Genomic DNA, 22,026 nt, shown 5'->3' on the forward strand with positions numbered 1-22,026 from the left:
GGACTCTGATCTTAAAGCTCTTTTCCAACCCCAATGATTCTGTAACTCAAACACCACTTAAATAGTGCAGTTTCTTTCAAGTTGCTTTAGGAATTCTTGTCTTGGGAGAAAGAGGTATAAAAAAAATCCAAGTGCTCTGGTTGCTTTCAAGCTCTATAAAAGCAGCCAAGTACATAAAGGATTTTTATCCCACATCACTCCTGGTTAAAACCAGGTCACAGAAGGGACTGTGTCAGACACAAAGCCATTTCCTCCAGGCTGGCACGGGGATCCCTCTGGGCTGGAACAGCTCAGGATGAAAAATGAAAGCAGCAGCAAACCTTGGAGCAGAGCACCTGCAGTCCTCACTCTTTATTCCATTGCTCCAAGCACAAAAGTGCAAAGAGGAAAATGATGGGGCCAACAGGGGATGGACTCAGGACACACACACAGGGCTGGGAACTACTGGAAATGAAGCACAGCTTCTCTCCCCTCAGCCAATTCCATTTGCCAGCTGAATTCGATACACAATCAAGGTTTAAAAGGTTTTTTTTTTTTCCTTTAATGACCACCCTTTACATCAGAGAATCATTCATGAACTCCAACACAAAATCTTACTCTAAGGAACTCCACCTCTGCTCATGGCCAAAGCCTTTTCAGAAGATAGAAACAATTTCCTCACTTCCTCCTCGTCCCTTTCAAGAAGTGATTCCTTTATTTGTTGCAGACAATCTCATTTTAGTGCATTTATACACTAAATATATGCAGATTTCAACAGCAATTTGTAGGGAACGGTCAAGCACATGGGAAACAAACCCTTGGAGCAATAGGAGCTAAAGGACACATTTGACACCCTGGTTTAACTCCTAAAAACAAACCACATTTATCAGGGAGAAGAATTTTATTCTCTTCATTACCTACCATAACTGTACCAGACCAATGCTCTGAGCCAGTCTGCCGTTCAGATCTTCAAGCATTTGAGGCACCAAGACAAGGAAAATGAGTAAGAAAATAAGTGAGGAAATACAAAGTGGGAAAGAGAAAGAAACTGCACTTGAGAGACAACACAAGCTCTAAGAAGCACTTTCACTTCAGAAAATCAGAGATGCCTGAAACATCTTTCAATCTTAGCTCAAGAGTTTCTGCTTCTTCTGAGTGTTTTGGGTTCCTCCTGTCCTTCCCACACGCAGAATTTGTGCTTCTCCTCCTCTGGCTGGGAGCCCAGGGCATTTCTGGAGCTGTGGCTTCACAGAGGCTCCTCCTCCTCCACCTCCTGGCAGGAGCAGAGCCCTCATTCTCCTTCCCTGGGGCTGGCAAGGGGAGGGGGTTTTGCTCCCTGACCTGAATATTCTCAGATCCTGCCAGGATGGATGTGCTGATGCTTCTCCTGCCTTTGGGAAGCTCCGTGGGGAGCTGGATCCACGCAAGTCCCTCGTTTTGTTCATCCCTGCTCAGCCTCATGCTGCGCCTCACCCTGAGCTCTGCACTGGCTCTGCTCCTCCTCCTGCAGCCCTGCAGGGACCCCTCGTGTGCCTGGGACACTGACAAAACTTCTTCCACGTTGTAAGAGCAAAGATCAGCCCCAGTTATTTCCATGTTTTCAACAGGAGGGAAGTAGAAGGAGCTGCTGCTTCTTCTTCTTCTTCTCCTTGCTGGATCACCTCTGACAGAATCCTTCTGTGGACACTTGGTTCTCTCCTGTTGGTCCAGAATTTCCAATCCAGTTAGGAGATTTCCTTCTAATTCCTCCTTTTCTAACAAGGAACTGCTTTCTTTTGCTTCTTTTTCACACGGAGTCTCTTCACCTTGCTGAAAATACTCAGCTGCATCAAAATCACCTTCTTCATGTGGCACAGCATTTGAAAACTGGGGGGTAAAGAAATAATTCTTAATTTTTATTAGGCAAGAAGTAATCCATAAAAAAACTGGTTTTGAACAGCTGAACTGGCAACTCCTCTCACCATGTCAGTGTCCCAAATCCCAACACCTGACAGGGAATCCTGCAGGCTCGAATGTGTTTCAGTGTGAGGCCAAACTTAGGAAAGCAGGGAATGCTGGAATAATCGAGGTTGAAAGAAACCTTAAAGATGATCCAAGATCATCCAATTCCACCCCCAGGTTACTCAAGAGGCTCAGCTGAGCTCTGAATGCCCAAAACCCCCTCCCCTAAGGATGGAGATTCCATGGCCTCCAGGCTGCCTGGTCCCCACAGTTTAATCCCACCCCTTGTTTTCCCTCCAGACCCCAGCCCTGTGTCCCCAGCCCAGCAGGTACCTGAGCAGCAGTGCCAGGAGCACACTCCAGGCTCCCTGGCACCTCGGGGACTCCAGGCCCAGAGCTGGTGGCTGCTGCCTCCTCCAGGAGCTCGGTCTTTGGGCAGCCAGCAGCTGCACAGAGCCCCTTGGCACGGATCCTGGCAGCCTGGGGCTGCTGGGGGGTGTCCCTGTCCCTGCAGGCACCCCTGCATTTGGGGTTACCCAAACCTGCACCCTCTGCACAAGAGCAAACACGTGGACAGGGTTAATTCACTTACAAAACCTTCTGGCTAGTACAAGAAAAGCTTCGTGGTGTTTTATTTCTCACAGCAATTTTACCACTGTCACCTCCTCCTTCCTGCCACTGTCACCTCCTCCTTTTTTTTTTTTACTTCCACCTCTCTCACTTATTCACCTATACAAAAATAACCTTTTAAACAACCACCCCAGATAAGCAGTGGGGAACAAACCCAACAGAAAGTTCTGCACATCCCTGAACTCTTCATGCCCGACTCAGCAGCTTAAAGATGACTTTGGGTGCTGCTATTTTCATAAAGAGGTGGATTTATTATCAGATTTACACTGGAGTCCAACAAGAACTGGATTTATCAGCTGGACATTATTAATTGATTAAATCCTCCAGACTCTGCTATTAGAGAAGCAATTAAAAGTAAAAAAAAAAATTTGTGTAACTGTTGAAATAAAGGAGCAGAGGAGCAAAGCAAAACAAAACTAAATCACAAATTACCTGTAAAAAGTGGTGAGTTTGGAGATGAGGCAGAAGAGAAAACCTCTGGAATTTCAGGGATAGGGCTGAGAAGGGGTTTCTTAGAAGCCATTTCTCTTTCCCCATACAAAGATTTCTTGACTCTTTTCTTTCTTCTTTTCCCAAAGCCTGGGTATTTTGTTTTCTGAAAAGATTGAGAAGGAGAATAAAGCACAGTGAAATTTTCATCACCCTCTACAATATTTTTCAATAAGTGAGCCCATTACTGCATTTTGATGGATGACAACAAAAGGAAGGTTCCACTTCTTCTGCCAGCTACAGAATCATCTAAAAACTCAAAAGCAAAAAAAGAATGACTTTTCTAACATGGCTCTGCAAGAATTTGGTAAGGGAAGAACCAAAAACTCTTTTGTTGGTCCTCAAGTCTGAAAAGTGACACACAAACACCTCTCTCCAAAAAAAAAAAAAATTTTTTTTTGGCCCTACAAGAATTCAAGCCATTAAGGAAGAGGGATGGGGCAGGAAATGCAGGAAAACAAGATGGGGATGAAGAAGAAAATATTGGCAGCAACAGGAAGATCAAAATAATCCTGGAAGACACAAAGAGAGATGCTTGGAGAGAAAAATAAATAAAAATAATTTAAAAAAAAATAAAATAAAAGCAGAATTCAGCAACTGCAATGGCTGGAACCCACCTTGGTCCTCTTGGGAGCAGCTGTGGTTGGATTTTTCTGTTTCTGGATCTTGCTCTTTCTTGGACTGTCAGTGATGATGGGGACACTCTCAGCCACCATGGGGACACTCTCAGCCACCATGGGGACACTCTCAGGGATGATTTGGGCACTCTCAGGGATGATTTGGGCACTCTCAGGGATGATCTGGGCACTCTCAGTGTCTGTGGCTCCTGAGCTGCTCCCCTCAGAGTCCTCTGCCACGGCCCTGCCCTGCTGGGAACAGGATTTGGGGTTATTGGGGGCACCCACCAGAGCCCAAAAGGCACAAAAATCAAAATGGAATTCATCTCTATCATCTCATTAAGGGTTGGCACAACTGGAAATTCAATATTAAAGATTCATTTCCCACAGTACAATCCAGTCCTGTTTGTATGATAATAAAAATAAAATCAGTTTTCATCTCCAGTTTTTTCTTTTTTTCAATTTCTTTTTTTTTTTTTTCCATTCCTGTCTTTTGTTTGCCTTCCCCTCCCCACCAGAGCTGTCCAACACTGCAGTGTGAAATCACTTCTTGTACAACCAATTCTGTGCCTTGAAATTCCAGCAACCAAAACTTTTGGTCAGATGATTTGGAAAAGCTGCCAGAAAATTCAATAGAAATTGTCAATTTAAGTATCAGGCTGTATTTTTAATAAGTGGAAAATCATTTTCATTGAAAAATCTCATTTTCTCAAGGCACTAACAGGAGATATTTCCATATAGTTGGATATAGATAATCCTCATACCTGAGGATGGAAAAAACTTCTTTTTATGCATCAAGAGGGATAAAAGAGAAGAATTCTGGCTGAAAAAGTTCAAAAAAAACAAATTCAACTTTATCACTAAGGAAACTCACCTTCCTTTTAGTAGAGGAACAAGTTATGTCAGGTTTGTCAGTCTCTGCTACTATAAATAAAAAAAATTTAAAAAAAGGGATTTTTAATCAGTTTCAATGCAAGTTAATCACATTTTGAAGAAATTATTCACATCATTTCTGATATTATTCACTCCAGCCATTTTAGTCTTGAGTAGAAACTTAATCTTGAGCACTATCAAACAAGGCAAGATAAAAAAATTCTACTTTGCTCCACAAAATAGAGAAAAACTCATCTTGGGGAGATTTGGTAACAATAATTAGAACATGTACAGCTTGCATAGATAAATATGCACAAGCCACTTTCAATTCTTTTGTTGTTGGGTTGCTATTTAAAAAAATCATCAAAATTACAGTATTGAAATATAACCCATGTACTAAAAAATACAAACAGAAAAATAAACCAAAACCCTCAAGTGTCAATTTTCAGGTACAAAAAGCTTCATTTTCTAGTGATAAAAACACAAGCTGGGGTTACCTTCTGCATTTTCAACAGGTGAAGGGGCTTGTGCAGCAGCAGAACCTTCCAGGAATTCTGGGAGAGTCTCAACACCTTCCTTCAAACAAAAAAAAAATGACATTTTTTAGTAATAAATTACAGCAGATATTTGATGGACTTTGCCAATCAGTGTTTGTAGATAAAGTGGTTTTGTTTTGGTTCCTTAAAGAAAATTCCTTTGCTGTGTGTGGCAAAAAGAAACACAGCAGCAAAATATGAGAAAAAGCGAAGGAAAAAAAACATTTCGAGGTTCAGAAACCTAAAACAGCTGCTCAGAATTCCTAAAAACTCAACCTCTCAGTGTGAGTTTATAACTCCAAGAAGACTCTGCTTTTAAATTTCAGCAATTTCTTTACAAAACAGAGTGACCAGGTTGGAAGAGACCTCCAAGATCATCGAGTCCAGCCCAGCCCAAGCCCTCCAGTGACCCCTGGCACCCAGAGCCACATCCAGGCTTTATTTAACACACCCAGGGATGGTGACTCCACCACCTCCCTGGGCAGAACATTCCAGTATTTTATCAATCTTTTAGGCTGGATATTAAGAAAAAGTGAATTTTTTTTTTCCTAATATCCAACCTAAATTGCCTTGGCACAGCTTGGGGCTGTGTCAGAGCTGCCTGGAGACAGAGCCCAAGCCCAGGTGACACAGCCACCTTTCAGGAGCTGTGGAGAGTGATAAAATCAGCCCTGAGTCTCCTTTGCTCCAGGATAAACAACCCCAGCTCCCTCAGCTGCTCCTCCCAGGGTTTGTGCTCCAAACCCCTCAGCAGGGGTGGAAAATGAACCAAGAATTGAGAAGAACGAACTCACCTCATCCCAACCAAAATCCAGGAGGGGCAAAGGCTCCCCAGAGAGGCCTGGCCTGGCCCAGGGGCTCTGCCCTTGGGGACAGCCTGGGGAGGCTCCTCTGCGTAAGGGGGTGTTGGCAGGAAGGCTCTGGTCAAAAATTTCGGGGCTCAAAACTTCCCCAAAAGTGACTTTTTTCTTCTTTGGTGTTTTGGAGCTCTGAATGTCAGTTGTCTCTGTTGGAATAAAAGGAAAGGAAAAGCTGAGTGAAGGGGGAGTGGTACAGAGAGGTTTTGCAAGAGATGGAAATGTTCTCCTAAAAATCACCACCCAAATAATCAGCAAAACACCAAGTTCACATGAGGCCAGCCAGGAATTTCACTCTGGATTTATGAAAAAATTAATGAAGAAACAGATTAAAAATGACCAACTCTTCCCCCAAGTTTCAGTTGAAAAGTGTAGAACTCCTCTAAAAATCAGAGATTCTATTCTGCTGTTCGAGGCTTTCTGAAGTTTTGGGGTGGGATTAATTTTTTTTAATAGACATTCCTTTCCTTGGTAATCCTGTTTTCCATGTCATTAGCAGGATGCCACAAGGAGGTCATTCAGTGGTGATTAATAGCAGTTACTAGACTTAGCAAAGAGACAAAACCTTATCCCACACAATATTTATTTTATATTTCATTTATTTATATTAGTTTCTTATTTATTTATAATAAATAGAAACTATTTTAAAAATAAAATTATTTTAAAATATGAATATCTATTTACATTTATATTTATTTTTAAATTACTTATTTAAAAAACAAACAAAGCCAAGGGATTTTTTTTCCTAGAAAGGGGAATCTGACCTGTTTGCAATGTTTTAAAGGTTTTTACACAATTGGAGAATGCAGCAGATTCATCTCCTCCTCTGTCAATGGCATTGTTTGAGTATTCCTGTCAGATTTAAGAGATACATAACAATAAAATTTAATTAAAATATTGTCCTCTAAGCAGCATTTAATAATCAGTCCTTTTATTTAACCAAACCTGCTTGTTTGCTGCATGAATAAAACTCAAAAACATTCATGGAATCATGGAATGGTTTGGGTGGGAAGGGAGCATAAAATGATCCAAAATGATCCAGTGTCACCTCTGCCATGGCAGGGACACCTCCCACTGTCCCTGGGTGTTCCAAGGGATCCAGGGGCAGCCCCAGCTCCTCTGGGAATTCCATCCCAGCCCCTCCCCAACTCCCAGGGAATAATTCCTTCCCAAAATCCCACCCACCCCTGCCCTTGGTCAGTTTGAATCCACTCCCTGTGTTCAGACCTTTGTAAAATCTGTTTTTCCTGTCACCCCTTCAGGTCCTGGAAGGTGCAATTGGGTCACCCCAGATCCTCTCAGAACATGAAAGCTCCAAGCAAAGCTCCCAAAATGACCAAGCTGCACTGGTCAAACATTGCACATTGCAGTTTTAAAGCTGCAGGCTGCAACCCAGGCTGGGAGCAGTGAGGACAGGATGGGTTCGAGCAGTGAGGACAGGATGGGTTTAAAGCAGTGAGGACAGGATGGGTTTAAAGCAGTGAGGACAGGATGGGTTTGAGCAGTGAGGACAGGATGGGTTTAAAGCAGTGAGGACAGGATGGGTTTAAAGCAGTGAGGACAGGATGGGTTTAAAGCAGTGAGGACAGGATGGGTTTAAAGCAGTGAGGACAGGATGGGTTTAAAGCAGTGAGGACAGGATGGGTTTAAAGCAGTGAGGACAGGATGGGTTTAAAGCAGTGAGGACAGGATGGGTTTAAAGCAGTGGGGACAGGATGGGTTTAAAGCAGTGAGGACAGGAGGGGTTTAAAGCAGTGGGGACAGGAGGGGTTTGAGCAGTGAGGACAGGATGGGTTTAGAGCAGTGAGGACAGGATGGGTTTAGAGCAGTGAGGACAGGATGGGTTTAGAGCAGTGAGGACAGGATGGGTTTAAAGCAGTGAGGACAGGATGGGTTTAAAGCAGTGGGGACAGGATGGGTTTAAAGCAGTGAGGACAGGATGGGTTTGAGCAGTGAGTGATAATAGGATGAATTTAACAAATTCAGAGAATCCCAGCCCATCTATTGGACCCTGAGTGCAGATGGCCAAGGAAATGAGTGACTGAGATTGTATCCAATCATGGGTGTGCCTGGGAAATTCAAACTCTCTGTTTCAGGAGAATTCGCAAGAATTAAATGTTTAACCTTTTGTCACATGAATCACAGAATCCAGTGTCATTTGTCTCTGTCCCAGCACCAACCTTACAACCAAGCAGCATCAAATCATTTCCAAACCATTCCCAATCAAATCAGACACCAAAGCAGCTCCAGGCTCACCCTGAAAGCACTGAACCAACCTTGGGGCAGTCCCTGAGCTCCTTCCCTGGGGTTTTCTTCAGGATGGATCTCAGCAGGGAGCTGCTCTGGGAGAGGGCACAGCTGGGAATGTCCCCTGTCCTCAGAGGGGTCACAGGGCCTTGGTTTGTCCCCAGCATTCCAAGGCTCTCATCTTCAGTGTCCCCTGTCCTCAGAGGTGTCACAGGGCCTTGGTTTCCTCCCAGCACTCCCAGGCTCTCATCTTCCACAGTCTCAGCCTTCCTTGTGCTGGGATCTGAGACAGCATCCCTGCCACAGCCACTGTGGTCACACCTGGGAACTGCAGAGTAAGCACAGCTGTGACACTGAAGGCTTGAAGGAATTTTTTTTTTTTTTTTTAGTACTAAAAACATGAAGTGCACACATCTCCAAAGATCCTGTCCACAAAAATCCATCAATCCGTAAATTCTGGATTTTTTTGTGCCACATTTGCTATTTTCAGAAATTTATAAAGCATACAAAAAAGGAGCACTGCATGAAGGAAAAGTTACATCAGGTTTCTATTGTGTCCTGAATTGTACACAAGATGACAAATGTCAGCTCAAACGTTTCCTGACAAATATTCCAGGATTTTTATTTCCTAATGAGAATTTAACAAAGATTGTAACAGTGCTGAATCCTCTTACCATGGCCTTTATCCAGGGTATCTCCAGTCAGAACAGTCTCCAAGGATTTAATAGGATTTTGCTGCTCAGAAACCCATTCCTAAAGAAAAAGTTACAGGATTTTTACAACAGCACAAACTATGCAGGGTTTTAATCCCACAGACAAGCATTTCAGTTTTCTCCATCATCCACTATTTCAGCTGAATTTATTTTCCCAAAACACCCAGGGAAATGCTTAGCAGGATTAGACGTGGCAAATGAAGAAATTCCATATTTTAATGTCTAACTGAGAGGTTTCTCCCCAGTTCAAGGCACCTTGGCAGCAGCAGCAGGGTCAGTGACAGTCACAGCTCGCTCTGGGGACAAGATGCTGCAGATCCTGAGCTCACTCCTGCTGTTCTTGTTCCCATTTTCACTTAAATTTTCTTTCAAAGCAGCTCCTCTGTTGCCCAACATGAACTTTTCACTCCACTGCTCCAGGTTTGGCTCTTTTTTAAAAGGTGCTTTGTCCTGAGCTGCATCAATTAAAAAAAAAAAATTAAACAGAATCCAAACAAACCACAAAGACAAACTTCAGGTTTTTCAATGAATTCTCTGTGTTTCTTCATCAAGAGGAGCAAAAAGTCAGGTAATGTTCAAGGCAGGGAAAAGATCTACTTTTTTTTTAGGTCTACTCTGAAAATAACATTACCAACCTTCAAGACAGAATAAATTATTCTTTTCACATAAATGTTGTTAAGAACAGCAATAACAGAAGTAAAATGAAAACAATTCTCTGTTTCATGGAAAAGCATTAATGCTCAGTGAGAAATCCATCAAAGAGTACAAATCTAGGAACTAAAAGTAAGGAAAGAGTCCCAAAAATACAATTTTTCAGAGAAACCACTAATCAGGATGCACTGAGATGGTTTAAACCAAGAAAACAAACCTCAAACCAAGCACAAACACCTGTGTCAAACCTTATACAGGAAGATTATTTTGTTTTTTAAGAAGTATTTCTAGTTTCATACTTTTATCCTAAAGGAAAAGCTGATATTTAAGGTAAATCAGTGACCAGGATATTTAATCAACTCACAGGAATCTCCATCCTTGGAAGGCTCCCCCTCAGCTTCTTGCAGGGATTCAAAGGAGGCTTGGAAAGCATCAATTTTGTCCTTCAGTGACCTCACATTTGCAGGTTTGAAAGGACTGATCTGCCAAAACAAAATTCACCCCATCAGGTTTCTTCCCTCACCATTTGAGCTTTAATGGTTTGTATTTACACTTTGATATAAATCTGGCATTTAATCTGGCTGAAAATGTATCTGTACAGGAAAAAAAAAAAAGAAAAAGGAACTTGACCCAGAAATCTGGTACATTTTATTGCATTTAATCTGTTCTTCTAGTCTAGAATTTGCTTTGTGACAGCCCAGGATAGTTCAAGTTATGAACAAATCTGATTAACCAAGTCACTCGTGCTTGAAATCGACTTCACTTGGAACCAGCAACACTTTAATTACCAAAATAACAAGTGCAGCAAACACAAGAAAGTAAAAAAAATTAGAATTTAGCAGCAAGCTCAACATGGAAAAGAAATTCCAACCTGTAAACAGTTTAAACAAAACCTGCAATCAGTGACCAAGGGAGAGCAGCAAATGAATGCCATGGTTTTTATTCCTCCTGCTGGATTCTTGCCAAGCCTTGTCTCCCCTTTTCCCAGCACAGCTCCTGGAGGGAATGGAAATCTTCCCCCACCAGAAATTTGGGAATTCTCACCTGGGTGAAAGCTTCTTTGTGCCTGCTGCTCCTCTGCTGGGCCAGATACCGGATCAGGGAGTTGTTTTCTGGTGATCCCCTCAAGCCAATGGTTGATCTTCTCCGAAATTTTAGTGAAGCTGGAGAAGTCCCTGAAAAGGGGAAAAGAGGAGAGGTTAAAGAGAAAAACAAAGCACAAACCCACAAAAATGTTTTGTAGTACCTAAAGCTTTAAAATGGTAATTTTGCATCCTTTTTAAGGTTGATTAATGCTATTTGTTCTAAGGTACAAAATGACCTGCTCAGCCTAGAAACCTTCCTGAGCAAATCAAATCAAGTGTCTAAAAGCAAATCATCACAAAGCAAGTCTGCCTTGGAGCTTTTCAGTTAATTTTGTTTACCAACACTTGCAGAATTTGTCTTGCAAATTGTGAAACTCAAGACACTCCATTAACTGAAGAGAGACAAACACAGAGTATTTAACTGGGTGGGATACAAGCTATAAATTTAAATGGTATAATTGAGGTTAGAGGAATATGTGGGGTATCCTAGAAAGATGTTGCAGCAACAGCCTCAGGGTGTGCTCCCAGGCACCCTCAAGCTCTCATCACCTCAGTCTGCCCTAAATTAAAGCCTCTGGCACCAGGTTGGACTAAACAAACTGGAGAAGCCCCTGTGGGAAGGACAGAAGTCATTTGTCACCCCAGCCTCACCCGCGGGTCGTTTGCCAAAACTCTCCTGAGCGATCCCAAACTCAGCACTTATCACAGCAGTAAAATCGACAGTTTTTCTCCTCTCTTCAGACACTCCAAAATCAGGATTTCCTTCCACTTTGTCCCTCTCAGGAGTGATGAAATCATTTCCCAAGGGAGCAGCTCGGCTGCTGGGAAAATCCTCCTTGGTGTGCAAAGGCAAGGGGGGTTCAGTGAGCAAATCCCCCCCGGACACCCCAAAACAGCTCCCATCAACCCCCTGGGAGCATCCCAAATTCTGCTTGAGGCTTTTGGGGCATTTCAGGGCACGTTTTGGTGGCTGTGTCTGGTCGCCATCAGTGAAATTCTCCTTTTTGGATGTTCTGATGGCTTTGGATTTGGTCACTTTGCAGCTCTTCGGGTCTCTTGAAGGAGGGAAAGACGACTTTTCCTTCTTTTCAGGACAACCACTCTCATTTTCTTTAACTTTCAGGGGAGTTTTAGATCCTCTGAGCATTGTTTGGGATTTATTTGAAGGAACATTCACTCAGCCTTTGCTCCTGTAATTACAGATTCATATTAAAAAGAAAAAAAAATTATTACTTGCTAACAGCAAGAGCTCACTTCCACACTCAAGCTTCTCCCAAATCCACATTTTTCCTGGACAAGGTGTTTAACAGTGGGGTGGGAAGGGAAATTTATCCCCCAAAAAAACCGCAGGGAAAGGACACAAGGGGTGGGAACCAGAAAGAAAAACACAGAGCAATAAAAACCTGCATTATTATTATTATTGTTAACCAGTGTTTTGCACTATAAACACACATAGGAGTGGCTGAGGGTAAGGAGCCACAAGGCTGTGATTTCACACTGTCAAATTTCACGTTAATATAAAATATGTGTATAAAACACATTAATCACAATCACACTGCTTTGCTCCAAGTGTTGCAATAAATATCAGCAGTTTTTAATAACACTAATTAGTAGCAACAGAAAGAGAAGACAAGTCTTGGAAAGAAATCAGAAGAAACAGCACTAGTAATATACGTGTTTTGAAATAATACTAGCTTTTAAGTAAAATCTTTAAAGGGCCAATTTCTTCGCTGTTAGTTTCTTGAAGTTAATGATGCACAACTCAATAACGTGACACTGAAACTACAAATACGCGCACTTTCAGAAACAAAATTACCGAAATTAAGCTGCTTCTCAACGCTTGGGCAGAAACTTTTTCTTTCTTTTTTTTTTTTTTTTTCTCTTTTTCTGCTCTCAGGCCGCAGCAGAGCCCGATGGACACAATCAGAGCCACCAGAAGAGGGAAAATTACCCAAGCTGATGTGTGCCCCACTCTGGGCACTCTGCCCTGGGTACCCCCGAGGGTTCCCCCGGTCTGTGCCCACCCTGGGCACTCTCACCCGGGTACCCCCAAACCCTCCCGGGTACCCCCGAGGGTTCCCCCGGTCTGTGCCTCCCTCTGGGCACTCTGCCCCGGGTACCCTCAAACCCTCCCGGGTACCCCCGAGCTCTCCCCCGGTCTGTGCCTCCCTCTGGGAACTCTGCCCCGGGTACCCCCGCACCCTCCCGGCCTCTCCCGAGCTCTCCCCGTTCCCGGCCCAGCCGCCATCACCTCGGCCCCGCGCCCGTCCCGCCTCACACTTTCAAACCGCGCCCCGCCCCCGCGGATCCCTCCGCGTTCCCTCCCCTTTCTCCCATCCCCAGCCCCACCGCAGCCACCCCCAGGCCGGGCAGCACCGCAGGGAGGGCGGATCATGGGGGTGACCCCTCAGCGCTGCTCTGCCCCGGGGGTGCGCGGGGCTTGGCGGGGACAGCGGGGACTCTTTGGGCCGGCGGAGGGATCGCGGGCCGTTGAGTCACAGCACCGCTTGGGGGACGGGAGAGAAAAAAATAAAAGCGATTAAATGAATTCATTCAACGGCCCGCGCGCACGTGACGGGCCACAACCAATCAGAGCAGGTTCATGCAAATATAGGCGCTTCTTCCAGCAGCGATTGGTTGCCGCCCTGGCTTCGCCCCTCCTCCTCGCTGCCCATTGGGTGGAGAGGCAGCGCCTCACGGCTCTGATTGGCCGTGGGGCCTGTCCGTCAGCGCCCGCCCCTTCCGGGTGTCGGCGCGGCGGCGGGCGCAGCATGAGGCGGGTGACGCTGTTCGTCAACGGCAGCGCCCGCAACGGGAAGGTGAGGCCGGGCCGGGGCCGGTCCCGCTCCCCGCGGGGCCCTGCCCGGCCCTGCCCTCCCCGCAGCCTCCCGGGACAGCCGGGCCTGCGCCCCGCGGTGCCGGAGGGGAGCGGGGCGCGGGGTCTCTCCTCGTTGCCTGTGGAGGGAATCGCGACAGGCGGGGATTTGTCGCGGGTGGAGGCGCTTGGTGGCTTTAGGGAGTCGCGTCCGGCTGCTCGTGTCAGGCACGGCTGTGGGATGAGGGCTCTGGGGGGAGAATGACCCTGTGGGGGTACTCTAGGAATAATCGCGTTTGATTGTTTAAAACCTCGCTAAAACCGTCTCAAGACTGAAAATAGTGATTTTTTTAGGCCCAAGCAGTGCTTGTCCAGCACAGGAAAAGCGCTGGGATGCAGTTCCACAGAGAGTCCGTGATGTTGGTGTTTCCATGCACATTTTGAGTGTAGACCTTGATGTGACTGTGCCTTCATGTGTAATTCTGTTAATTCTGTCCATGATGCCGCTATTTCCACCTGGAGTGCAGGAGTTAACGTGACTGCATTTCAGCCTTGCAGTTCTGCTGAATTGTGCCCGTGATCCTGATTTTCCCATCCAGTTCTGAGTGCAGACAGTTCACGTGCCTTTAATCCTTGGTTTTAGGGAGGGAAGTACATTTGGGAGAGGCTTGGAACAGAACAAGTAACAGTATTTCTTTAGAGAAATAAATAACTAAATTATATTCTTACAGCACCAACATTTATTCCCACACTGCTGTTGCAGTGACTTTTGGTGGGAGCTGTGCAAAAGTCACCCCGTTTTTGTGTCCCAACACCAAAGTTGTTATTTCCCCTTGTTTCTTGGTCGAGATCCAAATGGATTTTGCTCCTTCTAATAACCCTGATAAATCTGAAGTGGCAGAACTTTTTTTGGAGCACGGGTTCACGGGTTTGTTTTTATTCACAGCCTCCTCCCTTGTCTCCTCCCCCAGGTCGTGGCTGTGTATGGGACTCTCTCAGATTTGCTCTCTGTGGCCAGCAACAAGCTTGGCATAAAAGCCACCAGCGTTTACAACGGCAAAGGGGGGCTCATCGATGATATTGCTTTGATTAGGTGAGGATCAGCCAAGAAAAGGCAAATCAGGGCTGAGGATTAAAATTCTGACCTGTTAATCCTCCTTAATCGACACCCTGTGCTTTCCCTAAAACCAGATGTGGTCATTTCCAGCCAGGATGCTCAAAGGTCCTTTTGTGTCTTTTGAACTTCAAACCATTTATTGATTCAGAACTTGGTACAAGCTGTGTTTGAGGCTTTCCCACCTCCTCCTGTGGTGATTCCAGGGCAATGTTTGTGCTGTGAAATCCCCACTGTTCCAGTCAGCCCTGGAATTGGGGGTGGTTTCTGTAAAGGAGACAAATTCTGTCACTGCTTTGGCCTCACAGAATAGAATATTTTGTAAGAATTAATTGATTACACAAGTGGTCCCTACCTGGCTGCAGATAGAATCTCTGGTGAAATCAGTCCATTCCAATCCAGTAGAACCTGCAAAATACAGATAAAAATCAGATCCAGAAGTTCCAGCTAATGACCACTGGTCATAATTTATCTGAAAGTAATCAGGAGAGGTCCCACTGTCAATTAGATGAACAATAAATTATGATTAACCTTCTTTTTCTCTTCTCTCTGCTCCCTCCTGTCTCAGGGATGATGATGTTTTGTTTGTCTGTGAAGGGGAGCCCTTCATTGGTGAGTCTGTAATTCTTTTTATTTCATATATAATTTTAAAATTAATTTTGTAACTTTTAACTTAATCGAGTTGATTTTGCATTCATAGAAACTTCAGATTTTATTTAGTGGTGTTTTCAGAAGATACCTCTTTGTAATGAAGGAATATCGACAATTTTTCCAACAATTCCTTTGTTTCTTCTCTGCCAGATCCTCAGACTGATGGGAGAGCTCAGGAGGAGCTGACAGGGTCCCACACGGACTGGCTGACTCTCAATGTGGGAGGCAGATATTTCACCACCACCCGGTAAAAAATGCTCTTCAAAAACTTCATTTCAATGAAACAAAAGACCTTAAAAAGTTTAACTTACTTTGACTCCCGCAGCTTTCTCTGTTTTTTGTATTTGCCACCACAGTTTTGCAAGAAATTATTTCTTAAACATTTACAAGTGAAGGAAAAGTAAAGTTGGGCTGCTTTTGTTTTCTAGGAGCACTTTGGTTAACAAAGAACCTGACAGTATGTTGGCACACATGTTCAAAGATAAAGGTGAGTATATATTGAGATAAACTTTATTCAAAGTAATAAATGAGCAAAGTAGGTAAAAGTCACTGTCAAGCTGAGGTTTTTGTTCATAAAGTAAAATATCCAAAGTATGTTAAAGTACCAGAGCAGAACAGAGAATTATTTTTTAATAACTTTATTTCTCCCTATTTATCATTTCACCACCTAATATTGATCATCTCACAAGCTGCAAATACAGCTCCCATCCATTGTGAGTAGTTTGAGTCCTTCTTTTTTTGTTTATTTGATTTGAGGTTTTCATCTTATTACATCTTCCTCAGTTTTATCAGCAGAGCCAATGAACAAAACTCTGCACGAGGCAGAGACAATCAGACTAAAATTTCAGTGCTGCTTTTATCCTAGCCATGATTCTTCCTTATGTGGTAAAAATTCAGTTATTCAGAGCAGGAACAAGTTCATTTTAAGCTGATATTTCCCCCCCTCCACTCCTCTTTTCCTTCCTTCTTTCTCCGAACCGCCCTTGCAAGTGGAATGTTTGCTATTCCCTTTGGTAATTAAAAAAAAAAACAAAACCTCTGAAAACTGAAGCAAATGCTCTTCTATCACTACATCAAAAGTAATTTTATATATATATATGTTGTGGAAACAGATGCTTGGGGGAATAAACAAGATCCTAGAGGAGCTTTCCTCATTGACCGCAGTCCTGAGTATTTTGAGCCCATTTTGAACTATTTGCGTCACGGACAGCTCATTGTAAATGATGGCATTAATTTGCTAGGTAGGTATTACCTGTCTGACATCTCCTAAATTATTCCTCCTTGGAATTATAGCTTTGCCCTCAGGTGCCTGTGGTGAAGCCAGGGAGGAGCTTTGTGTGCTCATCCCCGTGGTTGGGAGTTTTCCTTTGGTGGATTTATTCTCAGCAGTGCAGCTCCATGTGCTTGCTTTAATGAGGATAGGCTGGTTATTTCTCTTTGGAGCATTAAAAATCCATACTGGATTAATAATCTGCAATTCTGGATCTTTATCTCTTTAACCTAATGCTGGTGTTGGAAATGTTGTGTCTGAGTTATGTTTTTCCTTTTAGCTGCAAGCAAACCTTTCCTCTGTGCCCAGTTACATCCAGTAGAATGTGTGTGTGTTCTCCAGTAAGGGGAGAGAAGGGTTCTGCTCCCTGCACCAGCAATGCCCTGCAATAACCAGCACTGCTTTGTTTGTAGGGGTTTTGGAAGAAGCCAGGTTTTTTGGGATCGACTCCCTCATTGAACACCTGGAAATTGCTATTAAGGTACCTTGCTGTGTGTGACCCCTGGATGGCCGTGCTGCTGGCCCAGGGAGTGTGTCACTGACTCAGTGCTGTCCCTGTCAATTCCTGTCCCCAGAATTCCCAGCCAGCTGAGGATCACTCTCCCATCTCTCGGAAGGAATTTGTCCGATTCCTGCTGGCCACGCCCACCAAGTCGGAGCTGCGCTGTCAGGTCAGGGAGCTCAGCCTTTCCTTCCCAAATAAAACTCCAGGAATTGCTTCCTAACCCCTGATCAAACCCTGCCCTCTCACAGTTTTAAGGAGAGCTTTGCATTTCCATTTCGTGGTGTTATGTGGTAGAAGAACTGATTTTGTAAGTGTATGTTTATATAGAACCATGGAATGCTTTGGGGCTGGAAGGGACCTTAAGAATGATCTTGTTCCAATCTGCCATGGCAGGGATACCTTCCACTACCCCAGGCTGCTCCAACCTGGCCTTGGACACTTCCAGGGATCCAGGGACAGCCACAGCTCCTCTGGGAATTCCATCCCAGCCCCTCTCAACCCTCACAGGGAAGGAATTCATCCTAATATAAACCCAAATTATGTATTTCTTCCCAACCTAAACTTCCTCTCTTGTCAGTTTAAACCCATTCCCCCTTGTCCTTGTCACTCCAGGTCCTTCCCAATATCTCTTATAAACCTCCAAGTCCATTGCCCCTTGTCCTGGCACTCTCTGTCCATATAAAAATCCTCTCCCCTCTTTGTATCAGCCCCTTTAATGTACTGGAAATGTTTCAGTCCATTTATTTATCTGTACAGATTTATATACACAACTACCCAGCCGTGTCTCTTTGAATTTTTTTTTTTGTGTCCAGACCTCCCCTTTCCCATCTGTGACCATTTTGGGGGGGATGTTCACTGGTTTTTTTTTCCAGGGTCTGAATTTTAGTGGAGCCGACCTTTCCCGCCTGGATCTTCGTTACATCAACTTTAAGATGGCAAATCTGAGCCGCTGCAACCTGGCCCATGCCAACCTGTGCTGTGCCAACCTGGAGAGAGCTGACCTGTCTGGATCCGTGCTGGATGTAAGGATGCTGCACTCTCAAGGATGCAGTTCTCTCAAGAAACAAGAATTGGAATTAAATTAAAAAAAAAAAAAATGAGTTTCCCAATGTTTTCTGGGATTGTTCCACTCCCAGTGCTTCCAAACTTCCTCACAGTGACAGGGGGGGTTCAGTTGTAATGCAGAATTTAAATCTGTGTTCTGCTGGTTTTTGGTTTTTAATCTTCACTCCATCCTGTCTCTGCCAGTGTGCCAACCTGCAGGGGGTGAAGATGTTGTGTTCCAATGCAGAGGGAGCATCCCTGAAAGGCTGCAACTTCGAAGATCCATCAGGCCTTAAAGCTAATTTGGAAGGTGAGTTTTTGTCTGTTAATTATGCCTTGGAAACAGCCCTGTGCCTGCACATTCATGTGGCAAAAGTTCAGCTGTGTTTGTACAGTCCATGGAAGAACCCACAACTCTGGGCTGGTTCTGTCAAATAATCATGAAATTCCCAGCTCTGCCTTGAGCTCTCCCAGTTTACCCAGCTCTTGGGAAGCATCTCCTGGAGCTGCAGGATTTCTGGCTGATTCTCTCCAGGAGCTGCAGGATTTCTGGCTGATTCCCCTCCAGGAGCTGCAGGATTTCTGGCTGATTTCTCTCCTGCAGCTTCAGGATTTCTGGCTGATTTTTCTCTTGGAGCTGCAGGATTTCTGGCTGATTCTCTCCTGGAGCTGCAGGATTTCTGGCTGATTCTCTCCAGGAGCTGCAGGATTTCTGGCTGATTTCTGTCCAGGAGCTGCAGGATTTCTGGCTGATTTCTGTCCAGGAGCTGCAGGATTTCTGGCTGATTCTCTCCAGGAGCTGCAAGATTTCTGGCTGATTTCTCTCCTGCAGCTTCAGGATTTCTGGCTGATTCTCTTCAGGAGCTGCAGGATTTCTGGCTGATTCTCTTCAGGAGCTGCAGGATTTCTGGCTGATTCCCCTCCAGGAGCTGCAGGATTTCTGGCTGATTCCCCTCCAGGAGCTGCAGGATTTCTGGCTGATTTCTCTCCAGGAGCTGCAGGATTTCTGGCTGATTCCCCTCCAGGAGCTCCAGGATTTCTGGCTGATTTTTCTCTTGGAGCTGCAGGATTTCTGGCCGATTCCCCTCCAGGAGCTCCAGGATTTCTGGCTGATTTCTCTCCAGGAGCTGCAGGATTTCTGGCTGATTCTCTCCAGGAGCTGCAGGATTTCTGGCTGATCCCCCTCCCTGTGGGTGTGTTGCAGGTGCCAACCTGAAGGGTGTGGACATGGAGGGCAGTCAGATGACCGGGATTAACCTGCGAGTGGCCACGCTGAAAAATGCCAAACTAAAAAACTGCAACCTCAGAGGAGCCACGCTGGCAGGGACTGACCTGGAGGTGAGTTAGCACTCATTTCCTATTCCATATATCTAAAAATACCTATATATTTACAAAAAGATGGTAATTTGGGGGATTGCTGGCTTTTCTCCAGCTGCAAAGTTGAATGGAATTAAGGGAAGTGGGGTTAAACTTTTGAACAGGGTTCTGTCTCTATCCAATTAACATTAATTTTCATTTCTCCCTTCAGAATTGTGATCTGTCAGGCTGTGACCTACAAGAAGCAAATTTGAGAGGCTCTAACGTGAAAGGAGCAATCTTTGAGGAGATGCTGACACCCCTGCACATGTCCCAGAGTGTCAGATAGGGGCCAGAACACGCTGAAGAGGAAGGAATCCAAACATTCATCGTGACTTTCTTCACCTCCTCCCCTTGCTGAGTTCAAGTCATGGTTATTAGCCACCTTCCATTTGCAGTAGTGCCTAGGTAAACTCTTTTTGATCACTTTTTGGGGAGGGAATTTTTGTTTTCAGAGGTACCAACAGAGAGTTTGTACCTCTGTGAGCAGAGTGAGGAATTGGGCTGGTGCTGAAACCAGACAGTGTGGCAGGTATGGGGGGGGAAAGGGTTCAATGGTTTCATTATTTAGCATTGCCTCACTTTGGAATGCATTTTAATTTATCAAGCACAATATATGCAATTCTATTTATTAAATCTGTAGCTGCAATATGAATAGAAAACGTTACTCCTGTACAGTAGCAACCAAGTTGAGGTTTACAGGTGTTTATTTCCAGTCTGTGTCCATGCCAGGGGTGGCTCAGTGTCCCCAGGGGGTGCTCAGGTCTCTGCTGGGGTGGAAGCTGATGGGAACATCCCTTCTCAGAAATGGGATGTATTTAATTAATCCTCTCCAAATGAGCGTGGAGGTGCACTGTCAATCACAGCTGCTGAGACAAATCCTGCTCTCACATGTCCTGACCACTCCAGGCTGGAGTTCCTGCAGAGTTTTCACCCTCGGTGGTGAATTCAATGCAGAGAGGAAAGTGCAGAGCTGTCACCAAAGCAGAGAGAGGCAGAGGGGCCCCAGCTCGAGCTCCACCCTCCCCTCCTGACCTCAACAGGTGAATATTTCCCTGTTCCCCCTCCATGTACTATGCAAGGACTCCCTGAGAGCTCCCTGGCTGTCATCCTTTTCCCAGCTGGATCTCCCTGTTCTCTTTGGGCACTTTGGAGGTGGCTGGATCTTACCTGGGGCCAGGTGCCCTCCATGCCCTCCCACACCTGCTGGGCCTGTGCTGAGAGCAGCTGGAGCTGCCTGTGTGGGGGAACTGTGCAGGGCAGAGGCCTCAGCACCCCTGGATGTGGATCAGGAGCTGCTTCCCTGTAGGATCCACAGAGTTCTCAGCTCACACCAACCTTTATTTTACACACAATCAAAAAGCACATGAAGAAACTATACCAAAAAAAAAATAAAAAAAAAAACAAGAAGAAAGGTGCATCAAGAACTTACCTCAGATGCTTAAATCACCCCAAAGTTAAAACTAACCTTGAATTTAAGGAAAGCAAGCTGTTACTGTAGAAATAGAAAGGAGGAATAAGAACCAGTGGATCCCAGCTGGAGTCCCACAGTTCTTCAGGGGTTTTTGTCTCTCCCTTGCAGTGCAATTTCTGTCATCTTGTTGTCTCAGTTGTTGTTACAAAAATGCTGCTTTGCCACCAGTCTGGGAGGATCAGTGCTGATGTTTTTTTTGGGGGGGGAATTGCAGGATTCTCCCTCCTTTTCAAGTTGGTTTGACTCAGGTGAGCACCGTGAACTTGCAAGGCTCAAAATCCCAGAGCCACGAGGGTCAGAATTGGGATTATTTCCTGCAGATCCCTCTGCATCAGGCTCTAGGACAACACTATATCCACTGTCCTTGGAGAAAGAACCTGTAAATTCCAGGGAAATATTCCAGTGTGACTTTGGAGTCCTTTTCTCCCACCTCATGGCTTTCAGTGGGAATGTTGTGTCTGTTGCAGTAGAAGATTCCTAGGGCTAGAGAAACAAATGAATTATTTTTCTTTATCATATTTTGTAGCTGGCAGAAGTAAAACTATTGTATGGAAAAAAAATATATATATATATCTCTATTTTCATAATCACTGTGTATAAAATCTCTTTGAACTTTCACTGAAGCACTATGGAATAATCACAGCATGTGGCACCATCATTCACAGCTGGATTTTAGGTACCTCTTTTGTCAGGACAGAGCTGTGTCAAGAGCCCTGTGCAGAATTTGCAGGTTCCAGCTTATTTAAGTTGCATTAATAAAAAGTGTGAAAGAGAAAAGTGGCTTCGTTGTCTTCATTTGAATAAAAACCCCCAAATCTTACCTGCCTTGTGTGAGATGAACAAGGATTTTTTTGGTTTTAAGCATCAAATACCTGCTGGAAAAACAACTGTGCTGTGGGGGTTCTCATCCATGAATTGGGAGAATTTGCATGGAATTGTTTTTTGGTTTCTCATTCCTTTCCAAGACTTCTCAGCCTTTTTGCCCCAAGCCTTCCTATTTTCTTTGTAAAATAGTTGGGGGCAGAATAGTCAGAGAATCGTGGAATATCCTGGGCTGGAAGAGACCCAAGGATTATAAAAGTCCAATTCCTGTGGATGCACCAGAAACCTGTGGAGATAAAAGTTGTTCCAAGCTGTTGGGAGCAGATTCATCAGGCCCAGGGTAAGTGGTGGTTAATG

The 22,026-nt window shown here is 44.6% G+C and overlaps 2 protein-coding genes across 5 annotated transcripts; one reads left to right on the plus strand and one right to left on the minus strand.

The window, feature by feature from the left end:
- Positions 1–336: 336 nt before the first annotated feature.
- CDCA2 (cell division cycle associated 2) lies at positions 337–12,788 on the minus strand. 3 transcript variants are annotated; one of them, XM_088179950.1, is made up of 15 exons: positions 12,435–12,788; positions 11,270–11,808; positions 10,578–10,708; positions 9,898–10,015; positions 9,138–9,337; positions 8,844–8,922; positions 8,199–8,497; positions 6,687–6,774; positions 5,860–6,071; positions 5,027–5,105; positions 4,531–4,580; positions 3,657–3,908; positions 2,983–3,145; positions 2,254–2,471; positions 337–1,845 (listed from the first exon to the last, which is right to left on the minus strand). In XM_088179950.1, the coding sequence occupies exons 2-15, from the start codon at positions 11,763–11,765 to the stop codon at positions 1,066–1,068; spliced, it is 3,165 nt and encodes a 1,054-aa protein (XP_088036076.1). In that variant the 5' UTR covers positions 11,766–11,808; positions 12,435–12,788; the 3' UTR covers positions 337–1,065. The 3 variants fall into 3 exon arrangements, with proteins under 3 accessions (XP_088036076.1, XP_088036078.1, XP_088036077.1); XM_088179952.1 differs by having other exon boundaries at positions 3,657–3,905; positions 12,435–12,787; XM_088179951.1 differs by lacking the exon at positions 12,435–12,788 and having other exon boundaries at positions 11,270–12,396.
- A 567-nt stretch (positions 12,789–13,355) lies between these two features.
- KCTD9 (potassium channel tetramerization domain containing 9) lies at positions 13,356–21,624 on the plus strand. Of its 2 annotated transcripts, XM_014885180.2 has the most exons (12): positions 13,356–13,437; positions 14,405–14,526; positions 15,116–15,159; positions 15,349–15,445; positions 15,627–15,685; positions 16,311–16,439; positions 16,882–16,949; positions 17,044–17,139; positions 17,846–17,995; positions 18,222–18,327; positions 19,222–19,355; positions 19,546–21,624. In XM_014885180.2, the coding sequence occupies exons 1-12, from the start codon at positions 13,390–13,392 to the stop codon at positions 19,660–19,662; spliced, it is 1,170 nt and encodes a 389-aa protein (XP_014740666.1). In that variant the 5' UTR covers positions 13,356–13,389; the 3' UTR covers positions 19,663–21,624. The 2 variants fall into 2 exon arrangements, with proteins under 2 accessions (XP_014740666.1, XP_088036008.1); XM_088179882.1 differs by lacking the exon at positions 16,311–16,439 and having other exon boundaries at positions 19,546–20,839.
- The last annotated feature ends 402 nt before the right edge of the window (positions 21,625–22,026 follow it).

This window comes from Sturnus vulgaris, chromosome 28, assembly GCF_052056855.1.
Source record: "Sturnus vulgaris isolate bStuVul1 chromosome 28, bStuVul1.hap1, whole genome shotgun sequence".
NCBI classification, from domain to species: domain Eukaryota; kingdom Metazoa; phylum Chordata; class Aves; order Passeriformes; family Sturnidae; genus Sturnus; species Sturnus vulgaris.